General features: G+C 41.6%; 1 protein-coding gene across 1 annotated transcript; it reads left to right on the plus strand.

The window, feature by feature from the left end:
* The first annotated feature begins 3,472 nt into the window (after positions 1-3,472).
* On the plus strand, positions 3,473-24,893 carry OTULINL (OTU deubiquitinase with linear linkage specificity like). The gene is made up of 8 exons (XM_063129741.1): positions 3,473-3,511; positions 13,800-13,954; positions 15,398-15,429; positions 15,519-15,610; positions 19,392-19,541; positions 20,612-20,740; positions 21,129-21,401; positions 22,754-24,893. Exons 2-8 carry the CDS (start codon positions 13,848-13,850, stop codon positions 22,931-22,933), a joined length of 963 nt encoding a protein of 320 aa, XP_062985811.1. The 5' UTR covers positions 3,473-3,511; positions 13,800-13,847; the 3' UTR covers positions 22,934-24,893.
* Positions 24,894-26,323: the final 1,430 nt, after the last annotated feature.

Raw genomic sequence — 26,323 nt, forward strand, 5'->3', positions numbered from 1 at the left:
AGCTGGAGAGCAGCTTGCTTTAGGAGTCACCACAGTCTGAGGGAGGCTATATGAAACAAGAAATTAGGCTTTTTAATGGCACTTGCCTTGACTGGAATCTCTTCTGAAAAGAGATTCACCAAACCCATTCCACTGAAGCCTTCTGGTGAGTCATGAAACGTAGCACTCCTGCCAGGCTTTTTGAGCCTCTTGGAGCTGCCTTTCTTGCCAACTGGAAATGGAAGTGGGATTCTGAACAACTGCTTTTTATATGTGTGTTTTTTGGCTTTAAATTTAACTGTTTTCATTATGCTTGTTGTGCTTTGCCTTATTATTGAAGATACAAATAGGGCAACAGAGTTGGGAGGGAATATGGAGACAAAGAGTGTTGAGAAGTATGTCAGTGAGGATAAAAGAGAACTACTATAAGATTTTATGGAGGTGGTATCTAACCCCGGTGAGATTAAATAAAATAAACAAGCTGTATTCAGCAACTTGCTGGAGAGGATGTAAAGAAAAAGGAACGTATTTACATATGTGGTGGGAATGTGTATTTGTTCAAAAACTGGAAAATGGTGTTTAAAGAGATAAATGATATAGTGGGAATGGAGATTGAAGAGATACCTACAGTGGCATTGCTATCATTATATGGAGATTTAAAATGTAATAAAGAAACAAAAGAACTGATAACGAATTTGCTGACAGCAGCAAGGTTGATCATATCTAGGAACTGGAAGGTACAAGGAGATTATCATATTGAGGATTGGTATAAAGAGATTTGGGATATTGCTATAAATGATAAATTGACATGTAATATAAAAGTAAGAGGGATAACAAAAACGAATGATTTTGAGGGAATTTGGAATCAGTTCCTAGAATATGTATTATCTAAGTGGAGTGGAAAACCACCTCCAGAAAAATCAATGAGATTTTGGAAACAGGAATAGATCCCGGGGTGGGGGTGGGTGCACTTTATGTTATGGAATGATGTTAAAAATATTAAATTAGAAATGTTATAAGGTTATTCAAATTTATGTATTAATAATTTTTTAAAAAGCCTTCTTAAATAAAGTGGGTGTTGCCTAGTGGAAAAAAAAATTATTGTAAGCCACAATGAGAGGCATGTGGGAGAAAGTGGAGTATAAATGTAGATGTCATTTAATTTTTCAACATGTTTGCACTCACTCTCAAAGATTGGTCTCCCACTTTCTAATTGCTATTTATATTGATTCCGCAGACAAAATCTCATATAAGATAACCGGAGGCCATATTATCCAGTGCTGAAAATACATCTTGACCCCTTGAAGGGCTGGGATTAATTTGCATACTTTAGCCACATACATTTTCATGTAACGTTCCACTGTGGTTACACTACAACTGGGAGATACTGGCTTGGGTCCAAAGATCTGCTGATGCAAGAAGAGGTACTTCTGTTCTCTGCCTGTAACATTAATATCCTAGTTGAACAAGCCTCTGGACCACAATGACTTGAAAGCAATTGACAATTATTCAGTTTAACCAGGGCAGGATCTACACTACTGCTTTATAATGGTTTATAATGGTATTGGCAACTGTTGGAGCCCAGGACACTGTTTTCAAACCATTTTCAAAGTGTTATATCTTGCTTAGTGTAGACCTGGCCCCAGCCTGATTCACTTCCGTTACAATAATCTTTAGGGCTGCCTGATAATTATAGAGATCTGTAGCAGCAGTGATATTTCTGTATCTAGCTGTGTGGAACTTCCTAGACTTTTAGGCTTATCAGTAGCTGCCGTACCATGAAGGGGTCTGTGAGGGGCTCTGCGGATTGATTTTCTGGATTTGCAACATCGTTACAAGCAATGATGGGGATGACAAACATCTGACTTGTATGGTACATCTCACTGACACTGGGAAGTTCTGTTCCTCTGCATAGTTTCTACTTAAGTTGAACAAACAGTAGCACTGGTATAGACTTGTACCAATGGGGATGATGGATGTTTGTAATATACAGCATACAACATTAAATTGGACAGATTCAAAATCTGACCATGTCCCATAGTTTGTATATAAAGGATCCCATGTCTTGGAATCTAAGCTCCATGATCAAATAATTATAACAACTTACATTTGAATTTAAGAATTACCTTCCAGGATCAGACAAGAATCCATCTAGTCTGTTTCAGGAGTGGTCAGGCAGATCATAATGCTCCTGGAAAGCTTACAAGGAAACGGTCATTCCATGTTGTTTGTCCGTAGTCTTTGACAATACTGTCACCGTGAAGAGGTGCTATTTTGCTATGATGTGAATTTGTTTAACCCAGCATGGTGTTGCTTATCATGATTTAGGGGAGACCCTAAGTTTAAATCTTCACTCAGCCAGGAAGGTCACTGAGTGAGTTACCTTGGCCCAGTCCTCATTCTCAGCCTAGCCTACTACACGGAGGTGTTGTTTGGCTAAAATGGTGGGAAGTGAAGAACTATGCACACACTTCTGAGCTCCTTGGAGAAAGAGTGAGATATGAATGCAGTGTAATGCAATCTTTTTTTTAAAAAAAAAAGCCATCTGAACTAGTAGCCATCTCATTTCAAACGATGCCCTCAATGTATTTAGAAGATTGCTGTCCTTAAGATTCTCATTATTCAAAGACAATGCTTCCAGTAAGTTGAGGACATTTTTCATTATCTTCTGTATTACATAATTTTGAACTACCTACCACAAATATTTTGGGGGAGTTACTAAGTTTATCAAACAAAATTATTTAGACTACCTTCACTTCTGTTTTGCAGAGTAGCTCTTCCTTTGGTAGCTGTCCAGACACTCTCAGATAATCTTTTCTTCAGCAGTGAACTTGTTGGACAAGATTTAAATAGCTCTGTGTAACTGTGTGGACTAGGCTTCGTTTTTAAACTCTTTTTAATCTACTGTTTTATTCATTGTATTGTGTACCAACTGTAGTTGAACAGTGATTGATAAAGCCTTATGGTCATTATCACCTATCATCCCAAATAGCATTTTCAGAGTGTGTGGGTGACAAAACAGCACCTTAACGCCACGTTTTTAAGTATGTTTCCTTTTTGTCTTCTAAGCAAGCTTTCTGTTCCTCTTCAACGTGGGAAGAAACCTCTCTTAACAAACACACACTTTTAAAGCTGAAGGCAGGACTTGGCAGGATTGAAAATGACGTTTGGATACAGCACATAACGCTGTAGTGCCTTCACAAAAATTATGGACAGGCTCCCTTCGCCAGAACAGTTCTAATTCTGGAAGGAGCAATACAGATCAATCCATAAGAATGCGAAACGGATTGCAACTTTCTTTCTTTCCGATAATTAAAAGAAGCCTGTTCCACCAAAAAGAACTTTTCTTTTGCGCTGCTCCTAGGGAGCACGCTGACCTCTTCCAGCCTCCTGAGGCGTGTCTGGCCAGCCAGCCAGCCAGCGGGGCGGGGCGTGCGTCAGGCAAGGCGGCGATGTTGTTGCCTCGCCTCTACTCATCCGTCGCAGGCAGGAGAAGCAGCCGCCTCCCATCCGGCGGCAGCAGCAGCAGCAGGTGAGAGCGCGCTGCTCGCAAGGCAGGGGGAGGATCGGGTCCGCTGCGGAGCTGGTAAGGGCCAGATCTCTCCAAGCGCCAGGAGGGAAACGTTCCAAGGAATAGCCCAGCAACGAGGGAGGCGCGTTGCTGATCCCCCGGAGAGAAGCAGAGCTAAGGCTGCTTCTCGTTTGCCTGTCTTCGCCCTGCCCAGCCTTCTGCCGTCGGGAGGGAAGGGCAAGCAATGCGATGGTACTGAGGGCAGTGGCTCTGCCTTCCGACTTCCTCCTTAACCCGGAGGCGCCCAGCTAGGTTCCCCTTTTTGCCGCCTGCTGTCCGAGGTGGGAAGCAACACTTGGGAGGCTCCTTGAATTTCCCCCAGTAGGTTCGCGTCTTATTCCAGCCCGTGCTGTGCAAGATCGCTTGATGCGGGTTGATTACTCCTCAGGGCTCATCTATGGCCCAAAGCGGCTTTCGGCCTCTGCTGCGCCATTGGGGCGTGGGCGCGTGCATTTGGCTGTGCTCGGGGAAGGAGGGTGGGTATTCGTAGACTTCTCAAACTTCCTTCCACATGCATGAAAATATCCGTTTCTGCAACAAGATGTCCTTCCAGACTTGCATTAAGACTATGTGGGTTTATCTATGTAGTAAGCCGCAGGCTAGAGCCATCGTTCTCATGCAAGCCAGTCACGAAGTACAGCACCTGGTCTTGACAGTGTAAGTGCCTCTTAGGTTTTGTGGAACAGAGGCCAGACTTGGAGTGGGGATGAGAGGGGGAAGGAAACTGAACAGTAGAAAGCATGTATATGAAAGAGCGCCCAGGATAACCAGCTTGATCGTATATGTTCTTGTGTATTCGTATCCCTGACCTTGGATGCAAATAGGCAAGACTGTATAATGCAAATAAAAGCAATTGCCATTTGCATCCTTTTGTGTGCTCACAGTTAGGGTAAAGAAGCAGAGTGACGGAGAGACACTAGACACAAGATTCACACAACACAAACTTGTGTGGGTTGTAGTTGAATGGCAGGTTGTTGCTGAACTTTGGTTTGTTGTGTTGTGTGAACCCAGCCACATGGTTTGTTAACGATGAACACCCCACAGTTCACAACCCAACAACAATCCATAGGTTCTCTTCATGGATTGTTCATGGTTAACAAGCCATGGTTTGTTAGCATGGCTGGGTTCACACAACAGAGTAACCCACAATTCCATGACAACCCATACTCAACCTTGAATATGGATTGTCATGTTGTATGAACCCAGTCAATGGGTGCCTGTATATTTTGCCCTCCAGTGCAAATAGCAGCTTTGGGGTGTGATTTTCAATGAGAAAGTGGTGTGAGAGGGGAAGCTTAACACCTCTCCTGCAATGCCCAATCCCCATCCAAATTGGGACCCTTTGTAGCCATTAACACATAAAAAGAAAAGTAAAGGGGTGGTGGTGGGGGGAACAGAAGATCCTATTCACAGATCTTCCACCACTTCTAGTTTGGCCCCGAGAGAAGGAGTTGTAAATCAGGAGGCTGCTGGTTCAAATCACACCAGCATTGTTAGATTTGGAATCCCAGAGCCTCAACATTTTTCAGGTTTTGCTCATGGTAGTAGGGTAGAATTTGCCAAACAACCAGAAAAACTGGTCTTGCCAGTTGCCAGAAAAATAAGAGGGCAGTCTGGTTCCCCCTCAGCTTTTCTTCTAAGCGGCACGCTTTACGTAAATAGACAGTTTTTGCCCAGGTTTGTGTTTCCTCTATCTGGCAGGACCTGGCCAAAAGCACTGAGCTCCACCCCCAGGTTCCATCTCAATATCAGAATTTTTTATCTCAAGAGTTGGTGATCCTGGGGGTAAGGGGGGAGAAAACTCAGCTGAAGCTGCTTTCTGCACCCCTTCGTTAATAGTGTAAAGCCCATGTCACAATGGGCGCTAGTAGTCTGAGGGCAAAACATACTGTTCCTTGACTCCTGCTATGTCAGTCCTACAGAAGCTGTATGGAGGTTACTTTCCTTCATCACAACTGAAGACTTTTGGCCCTTGCTTCCTCACCCCTATCACCACTGAACAACATTTGCTTCTTCCCCTCAGGCCTCAAGCCCACATTTTAAATGCTGGATTTCCTAGGCCTGCTTCTCCTCCTCCACCACCATTCTTGCCACCAATATAGCCACTTCGACTTGCAAAGCCCAAGGCTTTCCCTCCATCCCTGACTTTGTGTTTTAACCCCTGCGCAGCACTACATGGGAACTGTAGTCCTCCAACTGACTCAGGCTCCTGGCCTGGGCATGGTAACATACTGTTTGGTTATTAAACCTCAAGCTTTGAACTTTCTTGAACATTCACAATCTTTTGCACATCTACACTGCTCAAGCTTTAGTTTAAAACAAAAATGAACAAAATCAGTCAGGTAGATCCTGAGTAAAAACTATTATACTACTATATTCTTATATAAGATTAGTCATTGTATCCCAAAGTGCCTTGGTGGAAGACAGCTGCCACGTTTCTTAATAAATCCCCCTTCTCATTAGGGATTCAGTGAGTGAACCAGGCATATCAGCTGTCCCTCACACATGAATGGGAGAGTTCCTCCCCTTTCTGCTCTCTTTTCCCCCTTCTCCCCTTAAGAAAAACTTCTCAGGGATTCTCCTTAGTTTGCATAGCAAACTGCCCCTAGTTGGGGCAGTAACAGAGCAGAGAAACCCTATCCAGCCCACTTTCCAAACACTCCTGCCTTTGTTTGAGACTTGTTGACTCTGCTAGGAATTGCTCCCAGTCTGCCCTCCTAATGATACATTGGACCAATACTGAGTGACCCTGAAGTCTCCTGTCCTCTTATGGAATTGTAGAAGATTGCATACGAGAATACAAAAGGCCTTGTACTTCATATGGAAGTCCTTGATTCTCACATGTCTAACCATGCCAAATCTCACCTCTACCCTGAACTTGCCAAGAGAGCAGGCAAACCATTATGACCCGGCCTCAGCCCACCAACATCAGCAATGTGGGGCTAATAACACTAGCAAGACTGCTAAAATTATGTGTATTGGGTGTTCTGAAGCTTTGAAAACATTATACAGATGTTATGTATATTTAACAGTGGTAGTTAAAAGATGGTCCTTTCCTATGCTTTCAGTCTATTCTTATGACTGAAAAAGGGGCTCTGATCCACTTCAGTGATTTGTAAGTGGAGAAACTAACAAAGGGTCGTTCGGTTCTGGATTAACAACGTACAATACAAAGTTGTGTTGTTTATGTAAGAACTGCTAGTAAATACTTTTGGATAGTGGATAACATGAAACTGCCACACAATCAGTAAAACCCAATCCCGGTTACCTTTTCCTTTGTGCAATGGTCCAGCAAGCCCCCATTACGTTGACTATTGTCCTAGTGCAATGATTCCCAAAGTGGGCGGTACTGCCCCCTTGGGGAGGTGGGATTGCATAGGGGGGCGTTAAGACGCAAGGGGGTGGCAGGGGGGCGCTTGAGGTGGTCTTTTCCGAGAAGCGCCTCTCCAGAAGGTCTTAAAACCCAGGGACATTTTTATGGGAGAAGGTAGTTTGGTCCCAAGCCATATAGGGGAAGAATCCACACATGTATTAATACCGTTTTCTTAAAAGCCCTTTTAACGGTGAATTGAAATGTTTCAAAAGCACCAAAATGCTAATGAAGAGACATACCATGCTTGGTGTGCCCCGCCACGCCGGCTGCAAAACAGAGGTGTTCGCTCTCTTTTCCCTCCCTCCCTCAGCAAGCCTGCGGCGGGTGCTTCGGATTTTGAATAAATATTCAATTGTTACTGTTTTGAATTTTATTGTTATTATCTTCCTTAGTGGGTTGTTGAAAACCGCTAATCTGAATAATGATTTTTATAGTGTAGGATAGGGAACACTGGGCATGAGTTTCTGGAACCAAGGGGGCAGTTACCTGAAAAAGTTTGGGAACCACTGTCCTTGTGCATATTTTAATGCAAAGAGATAGTGTTGCTGCTGATGGGGGTGGAAGGGAATCTCCATGCTTATTCAAGCTTCCTATATATATTATATGGAAGGATGTGTACTGCAAAGAGGAGCTCACGCTGTTGGAAAGCCTCCAGCCAATCATAAAGACACAGAATGCATAAGGCATTGCTTACTGGGGACATAGTGTATAGCTTTGCTGGGGGCTGGATTTTTAAAAAAAATACTACTGGAAGAACATTCCTACATTAGTGTGGAATGGAGAAAACATTAAGTTAAACAGAAATCAAAATTAGGTTCTGGATTTTCCTGTAAGATTTTTCAGATGCAACTCTGCCAAGGTGAAATAGATTTAGAACATACTAGCTGATATGCTTGGGCCCCCTAAGATATGTCTGTGAGGTGATGATCTTAAAGTAGTAGGCCAGTGCTAGGCCTGTGAGTTAACTTTTAAACAAATTAAGTTTCCCAAGGTATGCTGTGAGTTGTAGGCCTGAAGTTGTAGGCCTAGGTGCCTGAATAACATGTTAATCTTTGAACACTGTCTGAGGTGTAGTAGGAGACAACTGGAGAGCAGGCCTTCTTAGTTGTGGCACCCTGTTTATGGGTTTCTTTTTCCCAGGCAGGGTTGCCTAGTGACTGCATTAATAGCTTGCCAGTGCCAACTGAATTCTTTTTTATTATTATTTCCCAAGGCCTTTTAACTGAGTTTTTTTATGCTGCATTCCCCCCCAGCCCGTTATACGTAACTAAACTACAACATTCCAAAACAGATGCTGAATAAAGTTTATGATTTTTATGTAAAAGCCTGACTATACCATTGAAACAGAAGAGTGAATGGAGGAATGACTGATAGCTAAGGCTAGAATGGAATGGTGGGCGGGGTGGGTGGCAGTTGGAGAAAGACAGGTAGAAGGAGAACAAAGACAATTAGTGAGAGGTCAGGAACATGGGAGCTGAGTTAAGATTGAGAGATAGTGACCTGGTTTGCTAACCCATGCTTTATTTAACATCAGCCTCTCTACATGCCAGTACTACACCTCCCAGCATGCCTTTCAAAGCCTTCAGGTGCCTGCATCCTCTGAGAGGTGATTCCCGCCTCTCATTGCCAGTGCTGCTCAAGTAGCATCACTGAAGAGAGGAGGTAAGTGGCTGTCAGTGGACACACCCAGCTCCAGCTGGGACTGCCTTGGGCCATGCTTCTCGCCCACAAAGTGCTCCATCAGGTGCCTGTACTGAAGGACTGGGGCCAACCTGGGCACCTGCCCCCTTTGTTGGGCTTGTTTCTGGGCATGCGCAGAGTGCTTCTCCTTCCTCCCTGCTTGGCTCCCTCTTTCTTAAGGGTGAAGGCCATGTACATGCTTCCCCCAGATTCTGAAAAAAGCGATATCAATACAGGGTGCATTTGAGCATGTTCAGAGTTCAGCTAATCAAAATCATGCTGTTGTATCTAGTTATGATTTTAAAACCACGCATGGCAGGTGGTAGGTAGGAGGCACCACAAATGGACATGGCCCATTTATGTGGGTTGCTTCCTTTTATGTGGAATTGCGTTGACAGCTTGAGACCGACCTTAAGAGTCTGGGTTGTGAAAGGCACACAACAGCCACACACCTGCGCACTCACAATGGGCGCCAAAGGCTAGTAAGGCTGGACTCCCAGCCAAGACATGCTGGGAGTTCCGCCCAAGGCATGCTGGGAGTTGTAGGCGTAAGCCTAGGCGTTTTATTAAATTCTTTAAAAATACTTAAAACACGTTGTATAGCTAGACCTAGTGTGCCAACTTTCAAGTTTCTAACTCATCTTGAAGTGGATAAACATTTCTGGACATACATACTGCACCCATATTTCAGTTTTATAGGTAGAGATAAGAGGGGCCCTCAACTCAGTGTTGCAGTGTGAGGTGCTTCTATTCAGGGTTCCAGCCAACCATGCCACCTTCCAGGATATTTCATTTTCCTTCTCCCCATTCCCCTTCAGCAGTCAGCCAGCAATCTGTGGCCACTGAGCATGCACAAGAATAATTGGGCTATGTTTGGCTTCTCACTCCTACCCTGCTTTAGGGTTATTTTGTAAAAATAAAATAAGAATTATTATTATTTTGGTATGTCTGCAAAGCTTGGGATTCCCCAAAGCTTGATGATATCTTATGCATGGGTGGTGCCATTTTGGCTACATAAGGACCAGAAGTTGGAAAATTGAGTTCAGTATTGTATAGATGATGATGATGATGATGATGATATAAGAAACCATATCAATTATCCTATTTAAGCCATTGCTGCCTCACCTGGCAGCACAGTAGCTCTGCAAGAGGTAAATGTTGTGCTCCACCTCAGCTACTTGAGAACCTTTAGTTAGAGATGTTGAGGACTGAACTTGGGATATTCAACCATCGGAGCCTGCTTCAGTTGGAACACACCCACCCCCACAGGGCTAACATCTTCATTCTGTGTGGAAGAAGAAGGAGCTGTCGGCCTGCCCCTCCATTGGGAGATGAGAGGACGGAGCAGGGCCTTCCCACCATCCTAAACAGTCTCCTTAATTTCTTTTTATTTTCTCCCTCTTCCCTCCCCATCCCCTTTTCCTTGTGTGTCGTGTCTTTTTTAGAATGTAAGCCTGAGGGTAGGGACTGTCTTCTTTATTGATATATTGTAAGCCGCTCCGAGAGCCTTTTGGCTGAGGTGCAGGATAAAAATACTCTAAATAATATTCTGAACTCTACCACAAAGCTATATCCCCTCCCACAAAGGGCTTCTACAAAATCTTGCCTTGATTCTGACAGTTTTGTTTTTATGCTGGTGGTATGTAATGCGAGAGTTCGCTTAAAAAAAAAACATTTAAAGATAACAAGATGGCATTGGTACAATAAAGGAAGTTGTCACTTCGCACTAGATTTGTCATGTGCTGCTGAGGGAGAGAAGTGCAATTTTCTGGCAACAAAATATTGAGGTTTGAGTCCTGGAACAGAAGAGCATAAATAAGGGCAGGCCTGTGGAATGCTAAGACACAGATGTGAAACAGATGTGCATTGTTAATACGGTTTTTAAATGCTTTCTTTCTTTCCAAAACACACACAGAATGAATGATAGCGTGTGGGTGTGGCATGCAAACACACACAGACAAAATACGCATCTGTAGTTTCTGTTCCTCCTTTCTGAAATGCCAGGCTCCAAAGTCCAGGCTTTGGTATGTCTTTTCAGGCCTCTCCCTTTTTAAGAGGTGTAACTAAAGCACTTCAACGCTGTGCTTTTCCCTACTTAAAGATAAGGCCTCTTCTGCAAGCCTGCCCCTTGCAAATATTGTTTGAAAGGCATTTTTAAAAAAATCTGATTCATCGGCCTCCACCTCTGTTACATACAGTTTGAGATTTAGCTGATGGGTTTAGCTTTGTCAACTGAAGGATTTAGCTATGGGAAAGTCTATAGCTCAGTGGAAGACCAAATGCCTTTCATGCAGAAGGTTCCAGGTTCGAGCCCTGGCATCTCCAGGTAGGGTTAGGAGAGACTCCTGTCTGAAACTAGCCACTACCAGTCAACGTAGAGTAGGGCTTGGCGAGCTGGTGCTCTCCAGATATTTTGGACAACAACTTTCACATGCCCCAGCCAGCATGGGGCAGGCTTCTCACTCCTACCCTGCTTTAGGGTTATTTTGTAAAAATAAAATAAGAATTATTATTATTTTGGTACTTCTGCAAAGCTTGGGATTCCCCAAAGCTTGATGATATCTTATGCGTGGGTGGTGCTATTTTGGCTACATAAGGACCAGAAGTTGGAAAAATGAGTTCAGTATTGTATAGATGATGATGATGATGATGATGATGATGATGATGTAAGAAACCATAACAATTATCCTATCTAAGCCATTTGTTGCCTCACCTGGCAGCACAGTAGCTCTGCAAGACCCTAGGTAGATTTTGTGCTCGGCCTCGGCTACTTGAGAACCTTTAGTTAGAGATGTTGAGGACTGAACTTGGGATATTCAACCATCGGAGCCTGCTTCAGTTAGAACCCACCCACCCCCACAGGGCTAACATCTTCATTCAGTGGGGAAGAAGAAGGAGCTGTCGGTCTGCCCCTCCATTGGGATTGTGAGAGTTGTAGTCCAAAACATCTGGAAGGCACTCTTGTGTAGAGTCTTCACTGTAGACTATACTGAGCTAGATGGACCAATGGTTGGACTCTGTATAAGGCGGCTTTCTAGGCGGCTGCTTGACAAGCAATCTTCAAAGTCTTTTTTTAAGGTGTGGTTTTTTGTGTTCGCTTATTTATGGCTCTCCATGACTGTACTACAGTCTACAACAACTGTATCAGATGCTACTATTTGCAAAATTAATAATCATTGGGGAGGGTTTCCTTTCTATCTCTCTCTCTCTCTCTCTCTCTAATCATGGCTGGCATCTACCTCCGCCAATCCAGAGCTAAATGTAGATCTTACTTCTTTTAATAACTTCCTAACATTTTGCGTTGTCACCAGCAGCAACTGGCTGAGAAGAAGCCCAGGAATCTAAGGAAACTGCTTAAGCCATGTGGCTGTTAGAGCAGGGTCCCCAACCTTTAGGGGGGCAGTGGTCACATTTGGAAATTTGGGCGTGTCAGGGGAACTCTCACGGAATGGCTGCCATGGCCCACCACAAAAAACCCATTTCCCAGAAAGCAACCCAGTGAGGCTAAAAGAAAGGTAACTTGCTCAAGAACCTAAATACAAGGCAGGGGGAGAGCAGAGCTCCAAAAGACAAAACCACTCTTTTGAACCCATAGTTTTCTGCTTGAACATCCATTTCACAGAAGGCAAACTGATGAAGCTCAGAGGCAAGTAACTTAGCCAAGAAACTGAGTACAATTCAGAGTTGGAAATTGTGCCTCAGATGCCAAAGCACATATTTGCCCCCACAACAAAATAGAAAGACAAACTGGTGGTACTGAGAGAAGCGCTAATATGCTCTCTCTCACACACACACTCCTAAAAAATCCAGGCAAAACGCCACCACTCATCATTCCCCACCACCCCTTCTAGCCCACCAGGAAACTTCTTACCACCCCCCAACTTACCTTTTCTTTTTTTCCTGGGTGACTGCATACTTCAAAACAATGCACTAGGCTGTAGTCACCCACCATTTAATTTTCTAAGAATTCCTTAAGGGCCCAGAGGCTTTTTTGGAAATAAAGATGGTGCTGGTTCATTTTGAAGCATGCCAGCTTCACCATTAAAACTCTTCTTTTCTTTTTTAAAGAAAAGTAATTCTTAACATATTTTTAAGTATCAGGAGGAGGCAGGAGCCTAGCAGGTGCCAAGAGAGGTGTCTACAAGCACATTAGTGTCCACATATAGCACTGGGGGGCCACAGTGTTCGAGGGTGTCTGGCTGAGACCAGTCTCAGGGCAGAGAAGGACAAGGGCTAGAATGACACATTTGGGGATCATGATGTGTTTCCTTGCTGATTTCAGGTTATCCCACAAATGATAGAGGGCACCAGAGATCACTAAGTGGCTGCCTACTTCGTCCAGAGTTCTTCACTTAACTGTCTCCAAGCTGGCGTTTGACCTTAAATGCCAACTTCTGCTCATTAAGCCCCCTAGAATGTGAGATATTGAGAAGGCCGTACTGAGGAAGCCCTTTGCCCCAAACGTTGGCACATAGACTTGCTACCTTTATCACAGATTGCTTGCAGGCCGTTTCTCGTCCAGTCTTTTGACCCATTGCCCTCTTGCAGTTGCTTCAGCTCTCAGTAGTGGCCACAGGCTTTTATCTGATATATTATCAAGTATTGTCTTCTCTTTATCCTGTTGTTGTTCCATCTTTTCCTGACCTCTGCACAAGTTTTTGGCTCTTTTCTCAATTCCCATAAGCTTCTCTCATTCATAAGTCACTTCTGGCAAGAAGCATGAACTGAATGCTCTCTTTTCCAAAGAAAGGTTGCACAATATGCATTTTATTCCCACAACAGCACTTCTACCCAAATTCAGTTTGTGGTTCCATTCAATGTTGTGTGTGTGTGTGTGTTTCCTGTTTTTACTTTTTGGCATGAATTGTCAGCAATAAATTTTAAAACAGGATTCCTTTGCTCAAATTCTCACTTTTTTAAGACTTAAAAAAGTGAGTACCTGAACTGTAAATACTGCTTGAGCTTCCCTCACTGCCTGATTTTCTCCACATTTGGATACGATACTCAAGCCATTATAATAAGTGTTGTTGTATTCTTGCTCGGAAGAAGTGAGGTATACCTCAGAGGTGACTCTGAAATGGGTATGATGGATACTATTATACCTTGATCAAAGTGATGAGAAAGTAATACACCATCTCTTCTAAAAAAAACGTACATTGCTGAGATGTATTTGTTCCTTTCTGTGTTTTAGGATAGAATGAAGTACTGTCTTGGATCAGAATTGTCAGCCACTGCTTCTCTTACATGTTACAAGCTATAAAGGGACAGTTTCCATTAACCATGACTCTTCTTGCTACTGCAATGTGGTATTGCAGGCAACTATATACATATATAGCTCATCTGTTAAAAAGGTATGTTTTAACTGGGCTGGGGTAATTTGCATTAGAACTTAATAATTACCTTGCTGGATGAGACCAAGACTAGCATTCTTGTCTAGGATTCTGTGTCCAACAGCAGCCAGGCAAATGCCTCTGGAAGCTTGCAATCAAAGTATAAAAGTAATAGCCTTCTGCTATGACATAGACTCCTTACAACAGGCCTGTCCGCGGACACTTCCTGCTCAAGCTAAGCGCCACCACTTTATGAGCCTGAGGTGAGGGACAAACTAATCCTCTACAAACTATGTGGAGAAAGGGGTTAAACAGGAATAATTTCAGGAATAAAATAATGCGTTGTGAATTATATGTGCTCATGGTGAATTAATGTCAGAACGGGTATTATACGTATATAACTGCAAATTATAAACGCCGAGGAGAGACGTGGGATTTTTGTGGTAGTAAAACGAACTGAATAAAAATTATTTCAATGTTCACAAACTTTGTTTCATAATAAAACCTCTCATCCAATCCTTTCTCTCTTCTCATACATGCTTTCCTTTCTCTCACACCTTCACTCTTGAACTTTCTTTATTATCAGGATTGTTTAATATATACCAACTGACTATCTGCACCCTACACTCAAAAGACAACCCTCTTTACCCTGATCCTCTAATTCTCCCTCAAACCAAAGTACTTTAAAAACACCCCTCTATCACCTCAGTCATTCCCTTATATATCTTCCTCCCCACTCCTAAGATATTCAATCTCCACCCACTGAGGTCAACATTCTAAACACAATAGACTTACAAATCCTAGACATACATTAGGGAACTGACTTGTGGGGTGTAACGCCACACCTTCATCTGCAGTTTTAGCTCCAGGGTTTGGTTTTCAAAGATAGAAATGGGACCTTCAAGAAAATGTTGCAGTGTGGAGTGCTCCATGTTCAGGGTTCCAACAATTCCATTTCATTCCCTCACCCCCTTGATTTTCTGTTCCACCCCACCCTTCCCAAAAGTCAGCACGTGTTCCACGGCCACTGAGCATGCTCAGACCGTATTGGGCTCTTTTTGCTGGGAGTGGAGGTTGAACTTCTGCAAACCTCAGAGTTCCCTTAAACTTTCTAATTCCTCTCTCTTGTGAGTGGTGGGTGCTGTTTTCACTACATAAAGCAATGGCACTCACAGCCTAAACATGAGAAATAGAGGGAATTACTGCCTCTCTACCTGGAGATTCCATTTATCTTTCATAACTGAGAGTTATTGATACATTCCTTGAATTTGTCTAATACTAAACTAGTGCCATTTATTACATCTTGTGGTAGTGAACGATATTAGTTTATGTATTGCATGAATACATAAACCAGGAGGTTCAGAAATGCTAACAAGCATATAAAAATTGTTTAAATCTTACTTGTTGTTTAAATCTTACTTGCTGCAGGCTTTCACGTCTATTTTTCTCGTTGTTTGCTTTCAGGTGGAGCAGATACCTGCAGAGAAAATTCACAAGTAAAATTTGTGGTTGTGTGTGTGTGTTCTTAAATTTCCATAATATGAAACAGATACATTTTATTAATTAAGATTTGCGCTTGATTTAGATAACCAAAGTGTTTTGGGTGAAGTTGATCTGCTTGGCTACTGTGCAAAAGAATGGAAAGGAGAAACAGAGCAAGCCAGACAGATGAAAAAGGTAAGGATAAGAAAGAGAGAGGTAAGCTATTAAGCATAAACCTGTGGTCATTGTGTGTAGCTGTCCAAGCAACATTGTGTTTGGCACTCTCATTGGGAGGGTGTTTTTGTTTAAAACACAATATCTCAACAGGAAGATTTCAAAATCAAAATTGGTACTCATACAAAACATAATTCTGTATTCCAAATTAAAATGGTAGCTTGACCCCTGTACCATTTTCAAAGCAGGAAGGAATATTCAAAACACATTATAAGTCAATACCTCCCTCGAAGACTGAAATATTAGAGTTCAAGACACAAGCTCAGTTCAGACAACACATTAGGAAACGCAGTGTGAAAACTCCACTCAATGGTTGATTTTTTAGGAGGCACTCCCCACATGTTCTAACTCCACTGTTATGTGACTGTGGAGTTGGGAAAAGCCATCTCAATGTTTGATTGACAGTTCCTCTGCCCTCTCTCCTCCCCGTCCTCCCAATGGCATCCCATCAGCCATTGCTGAAAAAAAAAAAAAAAAAACCAATCCCAGCGGCTCTACTAGAGTGGCACTCACTCCTTTCACCACTCTTGCCAGGGAACTCTGTAGCCAGTGGGAAAAGTCAACTCAACGCAACAGAAAACTCCACAGAGCCCCACACACAACGCGTAACACAACGGTTGTGCAGGAACTCTCCTCTGCACAGTGTGCATATTCTGCGTGAGTCACTGTGCCCTGCTTCAGATGTAATGTTAAATTATGGCTGAGTTTTATAAGAAGAAGCCTCAGGCCAATGTGTTTCCTCCCTCCCCCAATCCTCTCCTCCATATAAAGAAGGTGAGGATCGAAAACTTCCACTTTCAGTTTTGAATAAAAGGTAATTTTTATTATTATTATTATGTTTGAACTCAGGAAATTGTGGTTTATACAAACTCTGGTTAGTTCAAGGAAATCAGGATCAAACTGTGGTTTCAGATCCTTAAATTAATGAACCAGAGTTAGAGAATTAAACCCGTTTCTTAAGGTCGAACATAACTGGAATATGATTTAGTCAAAAGGGGAAGCTTTCAATCCTTTCCCCTCACTCTTGACGGAACAGGGGGCATCAGAGCCCCGGACTTGCCACAGCTAGGTCACTGTTTCCAACTCAAAGCCCAACTCGACCCTTTCCACAGCAGGCTTTCAAAGGGGCCAAGAAAATGAAAAACACTAATGCAACATCTGCCTTGAGCAATAAGATACAGCAACAAAATTTGGTATGTCCATTTAGAACATAATTTGAAGTTCCAGCATATTTTCAACTCTTGAATCTATTTTCAAAGAGAAGAAAGATGCAAAATAGATTGTAATGTGATGTCTGAGGCAAAGCCTCTTGAACACACAACTTCATTTAGTAGTATATAGGCATACAATAATTAAAATAGAACACCAATTTAAGATGGCCTTAGAGTGCTTTACTAGAGTTTTTGTTGTTTGCTGTTTCTTTTTCTACTAGTGCTTTGTCTTGTACATTGTTTTGCCTTCACTTGTAGCATGTAAAGAAGTTGTGAAAAGCTGAATTGCATGAAAAGGTGCTATTTAATTCAGACCGAGTAATCAATACGACAATGTTAATATGGCCCTTCAATGTACTTTTTAAAAATGTAGCTAGTTTCCATTTATCATCATTGTCACTTGAGGCTCAGGTAACCTCAGTGGCACGGAGTGCCTTCTACAAACTCCGGTTGGTGGCCCAGCTACGCCCCTATCTAGATAGGGATAACCTGGCTTCAGTTGTCCATGCTCTGGCAACCTCCAAGTTAGATTACTGCAATGCACTCTACGTAGGGCTGCCTTTGAAGACGGTTCGGAAGCTGCAGCTTGTGCAAAATGCAGCGGCCAGATTGATTTCGGGAACCAGGTTTGACCATATAACACCTGCTCTGGTCTGTTTGCACTGGCTGCCTGTATGTTTCCGAGCCCAATTCAAGGTGCTGGTTTTGACCTATAAAGCCTTACGCAGCTTGGGACCACAATACCTGATGGAACGCCTCTCCCGACGTGAATATACCCGGTCATTACGTTCAACATCTAAGGTCCTCCTCCGGGTGCCTACTCCGAGAGAGGCTCGGAGTGTGGCAACAAGGAACAGGGCCTTTTCGGTGGTGGCCCCCAGACTATGGAATGATCTCCCTGATGAGGCTCGCCTGGCACCAACGCTGCTATCTTTCCCGCGCCAGGTTAAGACTTTCCTCTTTGCCCAGGCATATGGCGGCACATCTTAATCACCCACATGTTTAGTTTTTTTAACGGTTTTTAATGCTTTATGTGTGTATGTTGTGTTTTAGAATTTTAAATTTTGTATACTCGTTTTTATCTTAATTTTAGAATTTCTGTAAACCGCCCAGAGAGCCCTGGCTATGGGAGCGGTATATAAGTGCAATAAATAAATAAATAAATCATATTGCTATGAAGGAGACAGAACATAAGGGAAAAGAGGCAGATAACAACTGAGAACTAACAAGGTGTTTTGTGCCTAGAATCATCTGTACCCAGTTGTTGAAATAGTTAAATAAATAAGGTGTGCTTGATCATAAAATGGCCTGAATTGAAAGATTTTATTATCTATTTACTCTTAGTCAGTTCTCACCCATATTTCTAGCAGATTACAAAAGTTTATTGATCTGATAATGCATATATCTGAGAGGCGTCAGTATGGGTAGAAAAACAAGTGGGACCTACAATTAACCGTTGTCGTGTGGAATGGTTCTATTCAGTGTGCCAGCCAGCAAAGTCAGGACAGTCCATTCCGTTTCCCCCCCCCCCCCCGCCAGCTCAGTTTTGTCCCTGTCCCATCCACAGATACTCAGCATTCTGTGGCCACTGAGCATGCTCAGGCCTCCATTGGGTTGGTTAGGTGGGTTGTTTGTTTGTTCTTAGTTCTTTTTTTCTTAAACATTTTTTTTTATTTCTGCTAACCCTGGGCTTCCCTCCCGCCCCAGGATTCTCCTTCTTGTTTTTCCATAGCCCCAGTTTGGCTACAGTGCTGTTGCCATTCACTGGCTTCATTCACTATTATAGGGAATAATTATAATACTTGGTTTGTTTCATTGCATTTAGTGCACATTGACCTGGAATTGTTTTGGCTCTGTTACATCTCTGAGCTGAAAAACTCAGCATGAATGTCATGTGGAGTTAATTGTGTGGAGGTGTTTTTGAACATAATTAAGCAGAAGGACTAAAAAACCAGGCTGTCTTCGTAAATATATTGCCTTTTATGATGCTAATCAAAGGGCTGCCTTCTACTGCTTGAACTTCTCTCTCCTCTAACATCATCACCAAGACTCTCTCAAAAGTCTAGAAACTCTTTGTGTCTCTTCCAGGTCTAATGTCCATAACCCAGGGGCTACTCCCCAAAGGAAGCAGCTGTCCGACTCCAGCTGGGGTTGTTTGGCCTCCCCCGCCCAGAACAGAGGGTGGCCTTCAACTATTCACTGTTGTATAGAAGCAGACAACCTTAGAACTCCAAGTACAGAAAAATTTCAGCAAAGCTGTTTCCTCAGGAACAATTTCTAGATTTTTTTGACATTCAGATTTGATTTGGAGCCATTTCTAATGTAGCCCTTGGAGTTCCAAGATAAACAGGCCTTACCTCTTATGGCATGTGCCTCTAACAGGGATTCCCTTTGGTAGCCTATGATGATGATCTTCAGAATGGACCTTGAACAACTGCTCCAGCTAATTATTTGTTCCTATCCAAAATTCAGGAAGTACTGTCCCTGTTAATTGTGTCCTCCTCCTTCTGTTCCCTCTCTTTTATTTTAAGGCTTATGAAGAGCTGTTTTGGAGACACCATGTGAAATATGTACGGCAAGTCAGGGGAGATAACTACTGTGTGCTGAGAGCTGTGTTGTTCCAGATATTCAGCCAAGGTCTTCCTCCTCCATCGTGGACAAAGGCAACAGATGTCCTAAAGGTATGCCCTGAAACAAATAGTGTACACGTTTAATGGTTTTCTGATGTATTTTATTCTCAAAATATTGTGCTTGCGTTCTTTTAAAATGGCAACACAGTAAAAGTGGAGACAGGTGTTGAAGGTAGACACAATTCGGCTAACACACCCAACTTGCCCATATTTCCAAAAGAGGTGGATATATATATATACTTTGATTTGGAAACAAGATCCGCTATGGTTGTTTGAAAGAAGCAGTGTGCGGCTGCTTTAAAAAAAGGCAAACTCTTTATACAAGTCTTTGATGTGACCTTACTTAGAATACAGTGTACAGTTCTGGTCACCACACCTAAAAGAAGATATTATAGAGCTGGAAAAAGCAAACTGAAATAATGACGGGTCTTGAGCAACTTCCCTATGAGGGAATGTTACAACACCAGGGATTGTTTAGCTGAGAAAAAAGGAGAGTAAGAAAAGACTTGATAGAGGTGTACAGAATTATGCATAGTGTGGAGATTATGGATCGGGAGACATTTTTCTCCCTCTCTCATAATATCATCCCATGAAGCTGATTGGTGGGAGATTCAGGACAGCTAAAAGGAAATACTTCTTCACACAACACATAGTTAAACTACAAAATTCACTATTGCAAGACATAGTGATGGCCACCAATTTGGATGGCTTTAAAAGGGAGGAGCAAATTCCTGGAGGAGAAGGCTATCAATGGCTACTAGCCCTGATTCACTATATGCTACCTTCAGTATCAGAGACAGTATGCCTATGTACACCAGTTGCTGGGGAACATGGACAGGAGGGTGCTGTTGCACTGGTGTCCTGGCTGTGGTTTTCCAGTTGACAATTGGTTGGTCACTATATGAACAGAATGCTGGACTAGATGGACCCTTGGTCTGATCCTGCATCGTTTTTATGTTAAGCATCAAGAAAGAAGCATGGGGTGAGTCATTTTTCCTCTTCCCATGCTTCTAGGTTTTATCTAATGAGACATATATTCTCTGAGATTTTCATTGTTTAAAATCCTAATTTCCTATTGAACTCCTCCACTGAAGCTCCAGTTGTGCTTTCTTCTATTTCAGCTCCCTGAGAAACTTCTCTATTCACAAGGTTGTAACTGGATCCAGCAATATAGCTTTGGACCAGAACAGTACACAGGCTCCAACACATTAGGGAAATTACGAAAATGCATTGAAACTTTAAAAAATCAGGTGAGTGGCCATAACTTTAATTAGCATAATCAGTAGAACAGTTAAATAAAAATCTTGTCGACTAATCTGTATGCATGGGAAGGTGGCAGTGGGGACTCTATTAATTGCAGAGGGAAAATTTGAACTAATAAGCCTGTTAAAAGCATACTTTTGGTTTTGAAAGATATTTTGGTTCTGGTGTGCTCCTGCAATATAGAGTGAACTTTTCCTTCCGTATCTCAAAAAGGCAGAGAGAGAAATGAGGGTGGGTGGGTTTGGTGATATGCAAGTGTACTTAATTGACACACAAATATACTTTGGCCCAAAATAAAACTACTCCCTCGTATTAACTGTTTCGTTTCTAGCATCAACCTCAAGAGCTAACTTGTTATTGTTCCATACATTGCAGTGGATGGAAATCAGTGTTATTAAAGACCAGTATGAAAGAGGGAAGCTGTGCAATGCCCTTTTTACTGACGAAAGTATCGAACACAAGCTGTATGAGGCCATAAAGTTCATCATGCTCTACCAAGTCATAGAAGCCTATGACTGCATGAACAGCAAGCAGGAGCACATTCCCAGATTTTTTAACCACCTTTTTAGGTGCGATACCTCCTTGGACCCCTTAAGTTACATGATGAATCATCTGAATTCCATAGGGGACAGAAGAGGTCTTGACCAGGTAAATATGTGGCTACAAAACAAAATGCAAAGGTTCTGTGACATTTCAGAAAAACTTAAAGGTGCTGCAGTGTGTGGATATATTCATGGAATTGATGTATGCTTTGTCCATATCAATAAAACAAACTTGAGGACTAGGACTGGCTGCAGTAAAAGCAAAAATAAAAATAAAAAATGAATTATTTGCCAAGAGGAAATCTGGACACCACTTCTGCTTATTTTGCATGCTTTTTGTTTCTACTAGTCATGGGGGCAGGATAAGAGCTATGCAGGACATTAAAGCCCCATCATCTGATCGCTGGAAATCTTATTCGGCTACTTCTCTGATATTTTGAGTTTTCTTCTATTTATTTATTTAAAACATTTATATCCGGCCCTATATCAGTAAGATCTCAGGGCGGCATACAGATAAAAGCATACAGTATAAAAACAGTAAATATACACAGCTAAAAGCAAATTAAACCATAAACCCAAGTTAAAATGATAATTTAAAAGCAGTAAAACTATTAAAACAGTTAAAACAATGTGCCTACACTTTGTACACTTCTTGCGCACTTTGTGTACTTTCATATATCCATACTGCACTAGCAACTTGCTTTTCTATAAAAAGAATTAACACTTCAGTTTCTGAGGAATTCTACTCCAGATATGGTGATTTCTTCCTTCAGGCCCACTCATGTGGACAGCTTAAGAGTTATTTAGATTTTTCTAGAAAAGCTCAAAATGGTTTTAGCACAGGTTTTTAACTGCATCTCTAATGGAGCTGCTTCCACAGTAGTTCCTTCCTTACGTTTGCTAGCATTTTGCTATTATACATTATTCAATTTATGAAATGATTATTAAATTTCAATTTAAGGTGTATTTAGTATATCGAGAGGAGGGACAGTTTTCATAAAGTACTTTCAATTGCAACACCTTGACCCATCCTTCTACCAGTACAGTGGGTGTCTTGTGTGTGTCTGGTTGCCCACAATCCTATGCCCACTTATCTGGGAATAAGCCCCACTGAATTCAGAGGAACTTAGAATCATAGAATAGCAGAGTTGGAAGGGGCCTACAAGGCCATTGAGTCCAATCCCCTGCGCAATGCAGGAATCCAACCACTTAGAACTTAATTCTAAGTAAACAAAACAAAACAAAAATACTGGTAATTATTTTCCCAGGTCCCAGTTTTATTTGGTAAATTTCTTCACTGCCTTTAAATGTCGATTACCGTTAAATGTTTAAGTGCTGATGTGATTCAGAACCAATGTCATGTTCTCATGCAAACAATCTTAATTTGAATGGTTTATCAGTGTATTTCTTTTACATATTTTTCTCAAGTATGTGATTTTTCTCCTTTCTCCTTCACAGGTTGAAATGTTTCTCCTTGGGTATTCTCTTGAAGTAAAAATAATAGTTTACAGATTGTGTAAATTTAATTCCGGAGATTTTCAAGAAAGGTATGTGGAGGAGGATTGGAGGGACTGGCAGGAAGTATCCCTTCTTACTGAAGATGACCGTCACTATCACATCCCTGTTATCAGAACATAAAAACTCACTTCTAGTACTGCTGGCAGAACTATCTGACATCAGTTCCCCTAATGAAGAATGGTGTGATATTCAAACAGTGAACAGAGTGTTGGGCTTAAAAAATGGGAAATGCAACTCAACTATAAATCCCACTCCACTATAAAGTCCATTAGATGGCCATCAGCCAAGCCATCTCATAGCTTAATCTCCTTCACAGTTTTATTGTGAGGGTAAAAAAACGAAAACACCTCACAATTTAACCCCCATGTGTGCTGCCCTCATGCTCTCACCTGCAGTATGCTTAAAGCTAAACACTTTGGTAGTGGTACAAACTGGATATTAATGACAAGTCACACGACAAGTCACATAATTCATAATCCACTCATATTAGGTATATCTAAACCAGAGACTAATAATTATTCCCATTCCCCAAAGAGCTGTAGTTTTGTGAGAGAGGTAGCCTAGAAATCTAACAGAGAATTCTCAGCACCATCACCAAACAACAATTTGCAGAATTCCTTGTGAGAAACCATGACATGGAATTTTTATATAAGTTGGTAGTGTAGATACACTCTTTGAGACTGTAGTCAAAGGTCTATGGAGGCCTCATTTTCATTTATATAGTCTCCAGTGCAGCCTGTTATCCACTGTTAAATAAACAGAAGCTATCATGCCCTGAACTCGGGAATAAAAATGAAGGCCTTATGTGCAAGACTGTAGCAGGCAAAGCTTTTCTAGTATATCAGGTCCATGAGTGTTGGTTAAAATCACTGATTTGTTCTGCAATAGAGACCCTTTTCATCCATCACATTGTGTAAAAACACCCTGCAGTCCCTCCCACTCCTAAATCTGTTCCAGAGGGTCCCCCCAACCCTCCAAAAGATTTGGGAGGGGGCTGCAGGAGGGAGAGGAAATCCTTTTTACCAGTGGTTCCCTTCCACTGTCGTGAAATGTTATGGAGACTAATATATTGGCTCAACTCCTTTAAAAATGACAGATATTGGGTTGCCATCCCACAATAAAGAAGCTGTGAAGAGCCATTTGTATGGCCCTCCCCAAGCACATAATTTCATAACCCTCTATTGCCTACAGCTGACCCACAGTAATCTTATCAACTACATTATTATTACAAGGATTGTCTTACTGCTACAGTTCTGAATAGGAGATTTCAGTATGTCCTCTGTAGTAATCAGAACAATCAAAAGCATTGCTGTTGGCTGGCCATAATCAGGGCTGTGTATATATTCCAAATTCTGAACTATGAAAAGTAGAATCCTTCAGACTAAAAATGTGTAATCCTGCAGTTTATACTGTTTGGGATACTTTTTTTAAAAAAAAAAATCCGTCACTGAGTGAGCAAAAGAGTTAAGCAAGGCACTGAAACCATACTTCCAAACACTGGAAAGCTGATTAAATTGCCATTTTGGTTTTTGAGATTTCAACAAGCATTGCCTACACTCTTTTTCAAGCATATGGGCATAGCCATAAGTACAAGAAACCTGCTCTTTACTTAAAAGAAAAAAGGTGAAATTCTTATAATATTGAATTTTGTGAGCAAAACCATGTTCAACATTGTATGCACTCAGCAAGAATCACAGCATATGCATATACTCTTCTTTTTCGGAAGAGTAATTGTAAATATTTTTAAATTAATGAATCTCTTACTATTTCAGTGTACTATAACATTCTGTAACATGCATTTTTTGTGAAAGTTTTTATTGTCTGGTTTTATAATACTTAGCAGATTCCAAACTGATTCATTTCTTCTCTTGCATTTTTGAAGAGCAGTTGTAAATCACTCAAGATCCTTTTAATAGTGTCTAATCATCTTAAAGTGGATATTAAGCACTGTGTGCTTTTGAAGACAAGAGACTCGACTCATTTCTGACATGAAATATTTTTCTTTCTTTCTTCAACTTCTTGTTTGTATATATATATATGTGCTTAAGACCAAAATGTCATAAAGTACTGTAATCAGGTTCTGAACACTGTGTTGATTTTGATCTCTTTTGCAATTGACAGACTTATTCTGTTTGCTTTTTACTACACTCCACTTGCTTAATTATATGTATTTATTATAAACATATCAGTTCATCATCATACTTATTAAGAAAGTGCTACACCTCTGCTTGGGATTTTATAATTTTAAACTCTGAGATAAGGCATCTAAAACCTGACTCAAAAACAAGGAACGTAGGAGGGTACTAGAGTAATGATAGGGGGATTTTTTTTTAATCATCGACTTCTTCCTAAAGGCTAGAGGCTCATACACACTAAAAATTAAATTCATTGACATTTCTCTGTCCTTTCCCTATTGAGGACACTGATGAGTCACTGAAGATTAGGAGTTCCTTATGTACAGGGCACTTATCCACTGAGAGGATAAGTGTGCAGATGTACAAGTTTTAGAACTATTACATGTATTGACACAGTACTTCATTAAGATTAGCTACGCTACTTGAAAAACGATAAGCAAAACTAAAAATAAGTTTTAATGTTTTGGACCTAATTGATGGCCTAGTTTTCATTGAAGTAGTAAACTTTCATTGAAGAGTTGCATCTCTTCAGACCGCAGGTGGGGGGTTCACAGGATGGCATTGTTTGTCTTGCATGGCACGTTACAAGGTTTGTTTTGCATACCTTCCCCAAATAGCTTACAATCTGAAATTCAACACAGGGGAAACAGGAATAGAGGAAAGTGGAGGCCAGGTGTAAATGGAATGAATAGGTGACTATTCATGTTAAATGTACTTAGTTACAGGCTTAGTTGCAGTTGGGAACTAGAAGAATGACACAAAGTCTTCATGAAAAGGGTAGGTTTGGTGGAAGGAATTGAATTGAAGTGGGTTGGAGGGAGAAGAATACCTTTGAGTGGCTGCTGGTAGGAAGATTTACTCATCCATAAATTTAAAAACAAATCCACGCAGAAAACTAGCATCCCAGAGAGAAGGCTAGGCTAGAGCCCTTCTCACTGACATGCTGGTTTTCTTTGCTATATGGACACCATTCAGTCACAGGTCGCCACCTGATGTCTGAAATTGTACAGTCCAGACACAGGTTTATCACCTCCATGAATATTAGGACTCCCAAGGCCCAAGGGGAGATCAATATTGTGTAATGTTTGTTGTATCCGGTGTGAATGGTGTAAATAAATGCATAGCAACATGGTTATCCCTGGAAGTTTGCAGTAATGTAGGAAAGAAGTGAGGAATGAGAGTTTGGGGTGGGGGGAGTGGGTGGTACTGGAGAAACCTGGGGAGAAAATAGAGTGCTATTAAAAAGGAAAGGTCTATATTAGAGAGGGAAGAGTAAGCACAGCAAAGCAGAACTCTGTTTTCAGAAATACACAAGCCCTGCAGCTGTGGAAGCAATGTGTAAGTCTATGGTTGTGGGATTTCCTGGTGCAGGGAA

Source organism: Elgaria multicarinata, chromosome 7 (genome assembly GCF_023053635.1).
Source record: "Elgaria multicarinata webbii isolate HBS135686 ecotype San Diego chromosome 7, rElgMul1.1.pri, whole genome shotgun sequence".
NCBI lineage: Eukaryota > Metazoa > Chordata > Lepidosauria > Squamata > Anguidae > Elgaria > Elgaria multicarinata.